Here is a 12,792-nt window from a genome sequence, read left to right as displayed (position 1 = left end):
AGTTTTCTCACACATCATCTCTAAAACAATTGTGGGTGAGTTTCGTACCTCGACTCGCTGTAGTTTGTATCTCGACCCTACACATCCGTCCTGGGATGAGCTCAAAGGCTCCAGAAGCTTCTTCTATGAGGGTACCTTCAAATCACGTTGCCTAGCAACCTTTGGCCTTGGTGATGGGAAATGATGTCACATTAGTTAACACAGGAGGACACCCCCCACCCCCTTATTTCCGTGGAAATGATGTATGTCAATCAACTCGGACACTGGCACATGCACTAGAAAAATAAGCGCACACACACGTGCACACGCTCGTGGTCAAATCATTAGTGGTGATAATCTGGGAAACAATACATTAATCTGCTCTAATCTGTCTTCCATCCATTAGAGAAGTTGTTCAACATCTGCTGGACCCGTTTCTCCCAGTTCTTCACACACGCACACACACAAAGAGAGAAAACAATCAAACTCTCATCCAAACACAATGAACATAAACAATGAGTCGGGCACAAGAACACTAAGAATTGTGTAGCGGATAAGGGGATTCAGCAGGGAGTGAATGCGCCATCTAGTGTTGAATTTACAGAGTCCACACACGAGGGTTCATCGGTCACGTGACTTTTAATTTTCAAGACTCATGAGTCCAGATGTTCCGAGACATACAAAGAGGCGTAAGTGATGTTCCATCGTTTATTAGAAGAGAAAAAAAACATTCATTATTAGGCAGCAGCAGCAAACACACGACTTCGAGAAGCTAAAGATTCATCACAAATAAATTACTGCCAAACACATCAGTCATCTCAGCGCGGAGGTTCTGTGGTGGAGAACGACAAAACAAAATCTTTATTTACAAAGAGCCTCCCAAAGAACCAGACATCCCTGAGTTCACGACTAACGACTGCGGTGACCTCCAGTGTGTAGTCCACGTCATGGAGCGTCCTTGCTCACCTCCTCGTCCTTCGTCTCCTCTTTAGTATCGTCTTTGCTCTTCTTGTGTTTCTTCTTCTTGTGTTTGTGTCCTTTGTGCTCTTTGTGCTCAGCGTCCTTGTCGCTATGTTTCTTGTGCTTCTTGTGCTTCTTGTGTTTTTTGTGTTTCTTGTGTTTCTTCTTCTTCTCTGTCGTGGAGGTGGAGTTGCTGGGGTCTGGGCTGCAGGAGCCTTGACTGCCGGAGGCGCTGCTGTCCCCGCGCTCCGCCTCCGAACCTTCCCCTTCACTGTAGTCTGGGACAAAGGCGGCTTCGTCGGTCTCCCGGGTCAGGTCCGAGCTGAGACGCTGTCTCCGGGGCTCGGTGACGCGGGTCTCGGCTCGCTCCTCCTTCACAGACGTCTTGGATTCTTCCCGCTGCCCTCCGTTGCGGGTCTCATCCTTTGTAGGTCGACCTTCCTCGGCAGCCCTGCCCGCAGATCGATCCTCTTCCTCCTTGGCACCTTTAGACCGGCCCTCTCGGACCGCGGCCTTTCCTATGGTCCTCACCAGTTTGACCTTGGTGGGTTTGTCGGTGCTCCGGCTGCTCTTGTCCTCCTCCCTGTGTCCCCTTTCCTTCTTCTCCTTCGGCACTTCGCTCTTAGCAGTTTTAAGAACTTCAGTGTGAACCTCTTTGACTCGGTTCTTTGTTGGCACTGGCGATGGCTGCCTGTCGTCACGTACGCTGTTCTCTTGGCCATCGTCGTCCTCCGTCTCCCACTTGGAGCGAGGCGGCGCCTGAATCAGCGGCTGCACTGCAACAGGACTCGCCGGACTGACGCTCTTGCCGTGGGCTGGCTCTGGTCCTGGGCTGGGAGGTGTGGTGAGGGCCTGCTCTGGAGCTCTGGACGCTACTTTATCGTCCCTGTCAGACTCCACTTTGGTGTCAGTCGATCTGCCGCTGTGGAGACATGACAGACCAGAGATTAATGATGAGACAAATATGACGAGTCAGAGAGTTGAGGAGACAAGTATGACAGAAAGACAGGTGAGAAAGTGAGGATATGAGGATATGTCAAAACAGAATCAAAGGAAGTGAAGCGGTGAGGGAGGACGTCAGCGTCACTGACCTTGAGGACGAAGAGGGGTAGCTGGACAAAGCCTTCCGGTTGAGTCGAGGTTTGCTCTTCACCAGGGTTTTGTCACCTTCCTTCTCGGCTGATGAGCGACTTGGATCTGCGGTAAATTACAGAGTCCAGATGAGAATCTAAGTTCGGGTTGTTTCACAAGAGAGTCCAATTACCGTCTTTGTGAGACGCAGCTGGTTTGTCTCCTGGGGGGGCGCTCCTCTCGGCTCTGTCCTTGGACACACTTCTAAAGAGAATACAATTATTACTGCAACACAACTTTCTCAGCTTAGGTTGTCAAGTTGAACTTCGCGGTCACGTCCGGGGAAACTCACCGGTCCGCCTTGTGCGTCCTCTCTGCTCGGTCCTTCGAGGACACACTGGGCTTTTCCTGAGGGTTCCCCACTTTCTTCGGAGCAGCAGATTTTTCCCCGATGGTCATCTTATCCAGGCAAACCGACCGCCCTCCACTGGACGCCTTCCTGTCGGACCGTACTGAACGCTCAGCCTCCGCCTCCCGCTCTTTGTCCCGTTCGCGCTCCTTCTCCCGGTCTTTGTCCTTTTCTCGCTCCCTTTCCACCGTAACCTTTATGGAACCAGAACCTCTGTCTCGTTCTCTGTCCCGATCCGAGCCAGAAACTCTGTCTCGCCCTCGATCGGCTCCAGAGCTTCTGTCCGACTCTCGGTCACCTGCGCTCCCGGGTCTCTCGCGACCTGATGACCTCTCTGGAGCTGCAGACTGTTCCTTCTTCCCCAGGTTCTCCGATGAATGGGCCGGGCGATGATCCTCCAGGTGTATGTGAGACGACCTCTCAGAGCTGTAGCTCATGGGCTTCACCTTATGAGAGATCAGAAGGTTGGTTGACGGTTTCCAAAAAGTCGACACATATTTTTATGGAAGTTACATGGACTTGTTAAGAAGGCCAAAGAAGACTCACCTGGAGGTCCATGAGAGGTCGAATGGTGCCTCGATCAGAGTCCCCGCGGACATCCCGGCTCACAGAAAGGGAGGCAGTTCTATCAGACTGGGATAGAACTCTGTGGATGGGGGGCAGATGTGAGGAGTGGGGGCGGGGCATGATGTCGCCTCCATGTCCATCCACCCTTCTTAGCTTCCTGGGAGGTGTCCCGAGCAGAGAGCGACTCTCCTCCACCGGCCTCCTCCGACTCTCCACTGGGGAGAGAGTCCGGTGGATGGCAAAGCCGCCACTGGGGGGGACATCTCTTCGTCTGATGTCATGGCTGTGTCGGTCATTGAGAGGAGGGGGAGGGGGATCATAGGAGGGCAGAGGCGGGGTCTTTGCTTGGCTAGTTTTTACGATAGAAGTTTTTGACTTGGCTTTTTTCGGAGTGTTTGGCTTGTTGGCTTCTTCTGGCTTCGCCTTGACGGTGGTCTTTGCTGGCTTAGCAACAGGAGAGGACAAAGCTTCTTTCTTTTTTGCCGGCACAGATTCCGTCGTTTTCTTTGACTTCTCGTTCTTCATCTTGGTGCCTTCCGTCTTCCCTTTAGCTTTAGGCTTTGTGACTTTCTCCTTCTTAGTCTTGGTTGTTTTTGTCGTGGACTTGGTCGTAGAGCTCTTTGAAGGGGGTGTCTTGGTTGAGGAACCTGCTGGAGGTTTTGCCAATGAGGGTGACTTCGAGAGGGGCCCTTGTTCATTCACATACTCCTCCCTGGTGGGCGAATGAAAGGCCTGCTCCTCAGATGGCTGAGACTTATCATACTCATCGCCGACTCTCTTCTTCTTCACTCTCTTGGTCTTCAGTACTTTAGAAGTGGTCTTGGCACCAGATGAGGATGCAAGAGGGGGTTGATAGTGAGGTAGAGGAGGAACGAGGGGGCCCCTGTCATCTCTTCCTCGTCTACTTCTTGGAGAGTATTCTCTGTCAGACGGGGATGGGCGTTCTCTCTCCCGGCCCTGGCTTCCATGCATTCTGTGATGCAAGGCTGGATGATGCTGACCAAAGTCTTTATAGTAGGTATTGTACCACTCCCGGTACTCCCTCTCCCGCTGTTGATAGCTCTCGTTTTCCTGGTTGCCGGGACTGAGATTCTTGAATTCAAAAGGAGCGACTTCTCTGGGAGGGAGCTTCCTGCCTCCGGGGCTGTGACCCCTGAAGCCCCCGGGAGAGCGAGACCGTGTTCTTGACCCGTACAGGACAGGGGCCTCGGGCCCTTCCCAAGCTCCGCCCCTGGGACTGCGTGGGGATCCAGAACGCCGTATACCGTAAGACCTGGAGCGAGACCTGGAACGCGAGCGTCCATAGCTGCGACCGTTACGTCTTGAGTATGGGGAGGCGGGGTACACACGCCCACGAGAGCGTGAGCGAGAGCGGGATCGACTTGGAGAATAAGAGTAAGACCTGGATCTGGACTTTGATCTGGAGCGAGAGTAAGACCGCCTGAAAGGAGAACGACTGTATGACCGGGACCTGAGAAAATGGAAGAGAGTTGAATTGATTTGAACTCGCAAACAAACTGTCTCAAAGATTACCTGGAGTACGACGGCCGCCTCCTCTTGGGTGCGTTTCTGTATTTCATCAACTCTTTGTGGAAGTCTCGGGTGAATTCGTCCAGTTTAGACGCCGCCCTGAGAAGTGACAAAAACTCCTTATTGACGTAAAAAAACAATTTTTGAAATTAAAGTGACTAGTTTCCAATAAATGCACATAAGGGTACGAATATGAATTTCACAGTTTAAACATTTTCCCAAAGGAGACCTCCTGAGGGATCAATAAAGTTTTACCTTACCTTACCTTATTTTAAATGCATTTTATTTAATATATTGTATTTTAAAATGTTTTAAAATAATGTATTTTAAATATGGCTAAACGATTATTGGCGATATTAAAAAATGCGATTGTTGTATAGAAAAGGGTGCGATTTTATCTAATTCAATGTTAGCCGTCAAAATGACTTACGAGCGACGCTGAGCAAAATAAACTCTCCGCTTTAACCAGTTGATCACTGACGTCGACAGAAGCCAAAGAGCAGCATTATACGACAACTGTTTGACTAAAACGCCACCGGTGTCTCAACAACATGTAGTATCAGACGTCACAACAAACCTTTTAACCCTCCACAGTGTTCGAAATACCCGTCTGCAGTCTTCAATTTGCAGATTGAATTTCAAGATGCAGTTAGAAAACCTAAGCAACCTGCCATTTTAATTATATTTGCAATGACGTCACGTGCCGACACCGCTAAAGCAACTGTTAGCAGCGGCTCTGCTGCAGAGAAGATTTGAGCGAATGTTTGGAGAGGGGAAAAATTAAAAAAAAAAAAAAATCGCTTCACAACATTGAACACCACCAACTGTATTCTAGAGAAACATCTTGACAAAATAATAACAGATCAGAGAAAAAAGACGAAGCAGTTAACTTTGCTGTTCTGTACATACGAGTGCGCACGTTGCTGCCATGTTTGTGCGTGTGTGCCAATCCAAGTTTGTTACCGTGTAAAATCATTCAAATTGTGTGAGTAAGAAGAGAAATTGGGCAGAATGTGCAGTAAGAAAAGGAAGAATGGGTTTGTTTGATTTATTATTGACTAATAAATATAAATGTTTACATCCCACTTAATTATTACAGTTTTTAATGTATGTGCAGTGAATATATTATGTTTGTTTACAACTTTATTTAAAGTAACTAAATTAACTTTCTCCATTTATTTCAATGTATGATTATTTTGCCTTCATATTAAAAAAAGCCCTTAACAATAACAAATACATTTTACTGTAAAGTGAATTATTTATTGTATTAAGAGAAGAAATGCATAAAAAAAGGACATTGGAAAAAAAAAAAAAAAAAATTTAAAAAAAGATTTGCATATTTAATCGCAATTATATTATTTTCAATAAATATATATTTTTAAACATTTAAGTTTTAAGGCCCTACAGATGTCCCGATTTGTCTTTATCCGCCATTTAAACCGTTATTACAGTTAAATACTCAATATAATGTTGATAATATATTAAAAGCAGGGAAAAACACTTTGTAGAGCACCAGCTACAGAAAAAGCACTTTCCCTTAGAGATAAAAAAAATAAAAGCTCACTTTTCCTGACGATGATGACGTCTGTAGAACTCTTCTTTGGAGAAGGGGGGCTGAGAGAGGGAGGGTGGGAGAGGAAGGAGGGGAGGCTGGGCACCAGCTGGCAACCAGGGAGGGTTGAGTCCTGGTGGTCCAGGGGCATATAAGGGCTGGGGCGGGTAGCCTAGAGCTGGAGGGGGGAGGAGACCAGGGCCGGCCGTGTACATGGCATGGTAAGGCTGCGGGGGTGGCTGGTACATGGACGGCGCAGTGTAGATGGGGGGGGCTGGCATCTGAGGTGGACCGTGGTGCAGGTGAGTGGGGGGCTGCTCCCTGCTACGGTAAGATCTGAAGGAGACGGAAAAAACTAAATTAGAATGCCGATACCAACGTCTTAAAGTCCAAGTTCAGTACCTTTCCCAGTGTCTGCCGCCGCCCCTGTGGGACTGATGGTGTCTGGAGTGAGGTGCTGAGGGGAGAAATCAATCAGTCAGTGGATAATGAAAATCTGATTGAGGCACTCAATGTGTGGATTTGTTCCTTACCGGGTTGATGTGAAGGTCGTGTTTCGTGACCAAGATTGGACACACCGTAGCCCTGGAGGAGCAGAGTGTGAAGATCAAATTAAATACAATATGACGCATGTTAAGACACAGTGAGGGACGTTTCTTCAGTTTACTTGGCTGCATAAGCAAGTTAGACAATGTTAATGAATTATTCTTGTAGATAGTTTTTTTGTTGTTTTTTTTTTTTACAATGGAAACAAGACAATATTAATTCTGGTCAAGTGACGAAAACTGTAGTCGAGGAAAAAAAACTCAGACCTGTAGCCAACTGAACTTGAAACCAGTTTTAAAAGGCAAATAACCGGTTGATTTAAGTGCATCTTCTATTGTTCTCAGCAGTATGTGTCCATTTGTACAAAACTCTTTTCAATTAAATATTTACATTAGAAAATGTTCTTTGTATACTGGAGATGAAAGACCCCAGTACACCCTAATCACACCCACTCTAGTGAGGTTTGTCACGTCGCGTCATCAACCTTGGAAGTCTCCATCTCCAAGGGATTATATAAACAAAGCGAGGCATGATTTCAGCTGGCTCGAGGAGGAGTGAAGCCATTATTACGTCATAATGGACTCCGCTCTCGTAACCTCCGAGTCGCCCAGATTTCAGAGCAACTTTATAAAGTAATAAGTTCAAAACATGGTCATGATGAGGGACTTACATCTTGGAGAGGAATACTTCAACGTTTGAAAAATGAGTAAGTCAGGAAATGTAGGTTTTCGTATTAGTTGCCCTCTCAACTAAAGGTGCAATTAAAACAGGCAATTCGTAGTGCAGGGACAACCGAAGTGCCCAACTTACCTGTGGTTTTCTGTCCGACAGGCCAGTGGTGTCAGGCCCCATAAGCGGTCCCGGGTCGGACTCACTGAAAGGGAAAACCACACTTCAGAGATGTTCACACTGACCATAAGGAGTTTAAAATATTTTTCACTCACCCTGGCGGTGACGGCTCCCTGTGGTTGTCGGAGCGTCTGGGGGAGAGATTGTCGAATTGGGGAGGGGTCGGTGAGACCACCTGACCCTCCTCCTCATCAGCAGGCGGAGGTGAAGGTGTTGGAGGAGCAGGTGGCGTGGGAGGTGTAGGGGGTCCTTGTTCCATGTCTGCTGCAGAGAGCGGGGCCACGTGAGGGACAGAGGAGGGGACCGATCCAGTAGTTGGGGGTGCTGCATGTTGGATGTGTGCTAGGGGAACAGCTGGTGCAGTCGTAGGCTGAGGGATTTGGACCTTCAGTGGGTCTTGCTGTCTCGAAACCAGAGATCTGGACAGGAGAACACGTGGAGGGGGAGGGGCGGCATTCTGGTGAAATGGCTTTCTGATCCGTTTGGTGTACCCCGTCTCGTTCTTAAAGTTGTTGACCGCCTGGCGAAGCACACCATCATTAGTAAGAAGAAGAGCGCTACAGCACACAAGCTCACCTGTCGCAGAAACTTGTTGGCGATGAGGTTGTCTGGCGAGACGTCGCTCTGTTTGCACGTAAAGCAGACGTGTTCCTCCGAGTCTAGCAGGGCCGTTCTGATGCCTAAAAACCCATGAAAAACCAGAGTAGACAGTGTCACTTTCTCACCCTTTCTACATGTACCCGTGTGCCGCCTGCACACACAACATGCCAAGATCAAGAAGCATGAAAACTCACAGTCGTCGCAGTAACTGTTCCCACAGCAGGGAATCACTACGGCGTCCGTCATGAGGTCGTTACAGATTGGACACAGGAGCTCGTCAGGGATCGGGTCTGTTTCCTCTTCGGAGGACGACTGGTCGTGGGGAACAAAAGGAGGACGCTCCTTCTTTCCTTGAGCATAGGCCTCACTGTGGGTAGGTTAGAAAACCTGTCAGCACTCATTTCAAAATCTTTTTTTTTTGTAAGTGTAAATGTACTACTTATACGTACGCGTCTATTGCCGGAATAGCATACTCTCCTGTGCTGGTGAGCATGGCCCCCTTGGTGCCTGGCTCAGCCCTCACCATGAAGCTCTGAGGAATTCCCTTACTGGTCCTAACAGGTTTAGGTCCATCAGCACCCTTATCCTGCGACTGTGCCTTGAAAAAAACTAGTCATCAGTACACAGACAGAAGCTTTTGGTAAAAAGGTTTGTGAGTTCACCATAGATTGGGGGCACATGCGGATGTAGTGTCCCGACTTTCCACAGCGGAAGCAGGTGTAGTGGGGAGGTGGAGGACCAAGTGCCTTCTTGGAGTAACTGCAGAGGTAAATGTTATTTCATCTTCTACCCAAGCTCAAAAACATTAACCTGCAATCTGGAAGACTACTGACTTAATAGGATCATATTCTTGGTTGGACTGTGAGATCATCGCCTTGATCTTGTCCTCCTCAGACGCGTTTGCGTCCACCAGGTTGGCCGTCTAGATGGAAAACACCACAAAAGTCAGAAGACGGGACTCACATACTGGAACAAGCGCACAGCTGGTCAACTGCTCTACAGGTTCTGGAAACGTATCAGACTTTAAAAAGCGTTACCTTGGAGAGTTGGGCGAGTGACATTGAGGGAGAAGAATCGGTCTGCAGGAGAATCAGAAACGACATTAAACAAGTTAACAGAAGTATGTGGACAAAGAGGACTATCAGAGCTCAGCCAGTCCCCCGTCTGCATCCAAGTCCCAGAGTCTCCCGATCCTTCATGAGCCATTTCAGACTACCAGGCAAAATCAGGGGATTAGAATCCTGACGACAACACTATGACGTGGCAAAATTCAAGAACTTAAGGAGTGTCGTCTTAACTGAGAATGGCCTTTACATTTGTGCTTGTTGGTAGGCTTGTCTGATTTACTCTCAAGCCTTCATATGTTGTGCTGGATTTTGGAGAGGTTTGTTACTTATGTTTTCATCTCAACATTGCACTAAAAGGCACATTGAAGCACTGAACTACAGTTTGATGGTCAAATCAATGTTTGAATCAACATCTTTTTTCTGCATTTTCAGACTGTGTACAATCTGCTGCAGAGTCCAAGTTAACACTTCTACCTTCAGTTTGTTAAAAAGTTATTGAGTATTTAATATGGTGCTTTACGGAGAAAATGTTAAATGTGCAACACGTTAGTGTCTGTTCAAAAGAAAATTAGAGGTAACGTCCACATGTCTGACACAAAAGCTCTACTGGGTCAGTTGTAAAAGCGGGCGATGGTTCGTCCAGCCTGGGTTTCAAGGAAAGCTGCGAGGGAACACACATGGATCTGGTGGGAGCAGTTCTGACACTGAACCGCTGAACAACTTTATTGACAGGTTCTGCAGCTTACAGCATACAGGACACACCAGTAAACTTGTCACTGCAGCAACCATCAGAGGCCTCATGGGTGAGAACTGTCACCCAGAGACTTCTGAGACCGTTCTGAGGTTGAGGATTCCAAGACTGAGCAGGATTAAACCAATCAAATTAAACGTGCAGTCCGGTGCAGATTAGACATCATGACAAAAATTGTACAGCAGAAAATGACATTGTTATTCAACAGATTACCAAGTAACCTTTAAAATGACCTATTTTCATTATGAAAGTTACTTTAAATTACAATTAGCCCAGCTAATAAGATTAAGAGCACATTAATTTCACAGAAAATCAAAGTGACAATATGTTCAAGACAAAAATCATATTTAGTTTAAATACATTTGCCCAACCTACACTGGGCGACATAACTCTTCAATATGAAAAATACAGTCTTTACAGTCAACAGTCAAGCGTCGTGAACAAAAGGTCTTCAACCATAGAAACATTTAATCTGCTGGTACAAATAACAAAGGTTTCATGTGGTGATTGTGACTCCGCTCATAAGACAGTAACAATATTCTCCACACAAATGAGGCGAACACAATGAGTACACAACTCCATTATTGTTGACATTATAAACTGACTGAAGCCAGAAATGGAACAAAAGGAGAGAGAGAGAGAGAGAGAGAGATGTGAGGAAGAGTGTGTGTTGGTTGGGGGGTTTGTTTTACATACGGGTCTGGACGATCCAACCACAGCTGTGTCAGAACGATCTCTGCATACAGGAGGAAAACTGTCAGTTTTGAGCAGCAAGAAAGAGAAGACAATGTTATACTGCTACAGACTTACACAATGAACGTCCTGCCAGCAGGTTTGACTCCACCGAGGGGAGTTCGGCGGACGATCACAGACGAGTGCTTCGGTACGTGGGCTTCGTCATCTGTGTATTCTTCAAGAGAAAAGACGTAGTCTTGAGACAGAATCTTTGACCTCACTCCTGCTATAGTAGCACACTTTTTAGCACAAAAATGAGACGACAAACTAAGGAAAATTGAATTAAAATCTGACGACGAGAGAAGACTTTGAATAAATCGAACGACAACTGTTGGAGAAAACACTTTTCTGCACAAGTTGACGGGCAAGAGAGATCACAAAAAAACATTTTAAAACCAGTGGGGAGATATTGGGATCCATCAGATTTCAACTGCTACCTGAAAATATACAACTAAAGAAGAATATGGACCAGTTAAAGGCTAAATGTTTCAACTATGTTCAAGTTTAGAGAGCAGCCCATAGGACCATTGCACACACGGTTCCTTTTCATTAATGTTTAAAACTAAACACTGTAGTTTGCTTTCTGGTGTGACTAAGAAACGAAAAGAACAATGGAGATATAACAACATAATAGTGGTCCAGTGTAGAAATTCTATAGCCTGCATAGAAGTTCGATAAACTGTAAACTTAAAAGATAACATTGAATTGACTGAAATTAGTGTATTTATCATTTTGAGGTTCTTGGGTTTGAGGCGAGAGTGTATTAATGATTTGTGTAATCAATGAAAAAGATTCAATCAATATTTGTGTATCTTAGTCAGTGTAAAATACTTTTTAAATTTCTGTTTCCCCAAGTTAGATGTTTGGACTTATCGTCTGAAAGCCGCTCAACAATAACCTCATCTTCACATTAAGACAAACATGGCAAGTGACCAGGGCATAGTTAAAACTTCTCATATTGCCTCAGCTGTTGACACATGGTGGGGAGATGTAGGACTGGGTGGAGGCCGACACTGCTAGGAGGGTTATTGTAAATATTTCCAGAACCAGTCAAGCAGTTCCTGGCAGGGCTCATACACCTGACGACGTTTGTTTCGACTGTGTTCTTCAAATCCACTCTGTAAACGCCTTAAAACATTCACCCGTAAAGAACGCGAACCTTCTCGTTTCCAAACACGTTTGGTTACATTTGTTTTTAATCATCATTTTAATTTCCAGCATGAAATAAACCAAAATCACGTGACAGGTGAACTTATCTTACCTTCCCGCGTCTGCGCGTTGGTGATCTGCAGGTCACAGTCTGTGGCCTTGAGCTTCTCCCTGGACATGATCTGCTTCTTGAGGTCGCTCAGGGTGATGTGCAGCCCATCGAACGTGACCGTGTTGTAGTCCAGTTTGGAGGAGAACTTATAATGAACACACGACATGTTTACAAGCCTAGGCAGTTATTTTCAAGCACAGAGAGGAACAAACAACAGGCCCTGGTGGGTGATGGAAATAAACAGCGTCAACACTGAACACAGAAGCTAGATCTGGAGTTTAATCAGAACCATGAAGGCGGTTTAAACACAGAACTAGTCGAGCTGCAGGTGAGTCTTTGTTTTAGGAAAGGAGGCGGGAGGACAGGCGGCCGTGTGTCGGCGCCATGTGCACGGGAAGTCCTTCAGTCCGTTTAACAATAATGCGGGCGCCTCGAGTCCAGTATAGTCCCAGAAGGAGGTGCAAGAATGTAATTGTGAGGAGAACCGTCCGTGAAGGGGAGAGTCTTTGTTGGGAAGCCCGGCCACGGTGCCGCTAGCAGCGGGCCCGTGGCTCACAACCAGTCCTCGGCAGTCCTTTAAACATCCAGAAAAGAGCCCAACAACGTCCTCGTGGTCGGCCTTGAACAACCCCGAAGTCGAATCTCGACAGATTCTCCAAAAATAACTAAACGGGGAGGAAAAGCTCACGAACAACGCAATTGACTAAAGCTAACGATGCTAAACTAGTTACATGCGGGTTCGGCGAGCAAGCTAGCGAGCGTTCAAACCCACACACTTGACAAAAACACGCAGAATATCCACTTCAGTTCGTCGGTAGTTCCAAAAACAAGCGAAGATTAATGATCCAAATTCGAGTCTGGTCCGGAGAGTCCTGGTCCACGACGGTCGGTTCGCTGCTTCATCAAAATGGCGTC

General features: G+C 46.6%; 1 protein-coding gene across 3 annotated transcripts; it reads right to left on the bottom strand.

Moving 5' to 3' along the window:
- Positions 1–673: 673 nt before the first annotated feature.
- LOC148089093 (uncharacterized) lies at positions 674–12,792 on the bottom strand. 3 transcript variants are annotated; one of them, XM_087802868.1, is made up of 20 exons: positions 11,878–12,792; positions 10,692–10,791; positions 10,578–10,617; positions 9,101–9,142; positions 8,897–8,985; positions 8,726–8,822; positions 8,513–8,661; positions 8,258–8,430; positions 8,040–8,143; positions 7,559–7,983; positions 7,425–7,488; positions 6,602–6,653; positions 6,471–6,525; positions 6,081–6,404; positions 4,520–4,615; positions 2,966–4,457; positions 2,363–2,865; positions 2,204–2,274; positions 2,031–2,136; positions 674–1,861 (listed from the first exon to the last, which is right to left on the bottom strand). In XM_087802868.1, exons 1-20 carry the CDS (start codon positions 12,041–12,043, stop codon positions 925–927), a joined length of 5,085 nt encoding a protein of 1,694 aa, XP_087658994.1. In that variant the 5' UTR covers positions 12,044–12,792; the 3' UTR covers positions 674–924. The 3 variants fall into 3 exon arrangements, with proteins under 3 accessions (XP_087658994.1, XP_087659002.1, XP_087659010.1); XM_087802876.1 differs by having other exon boundaries at positions 2,204–2,271; XM_087802884.1 differs by having other exon boundaries at positions 8,513–8,655.

Source organism: Callionymus lyra, chromosome 1 (genome assembly GCF_982586985.1).
Source record: "Callionymus lyra chromosome 1, fCalLyr1.hap1.1, whole genome shotgun sequence".
NCBI lineage: Eukaryota > Metazoa > Chordata > Actinopteri > Syngnathiformes > Callionymidae > Callionymus > Callionymus lyra.
The sequence above is the reverse complement of the archived record's forward strand: the minus strand, read 5'-3'. Positions and strand labels throughout refer to the sequence as shown.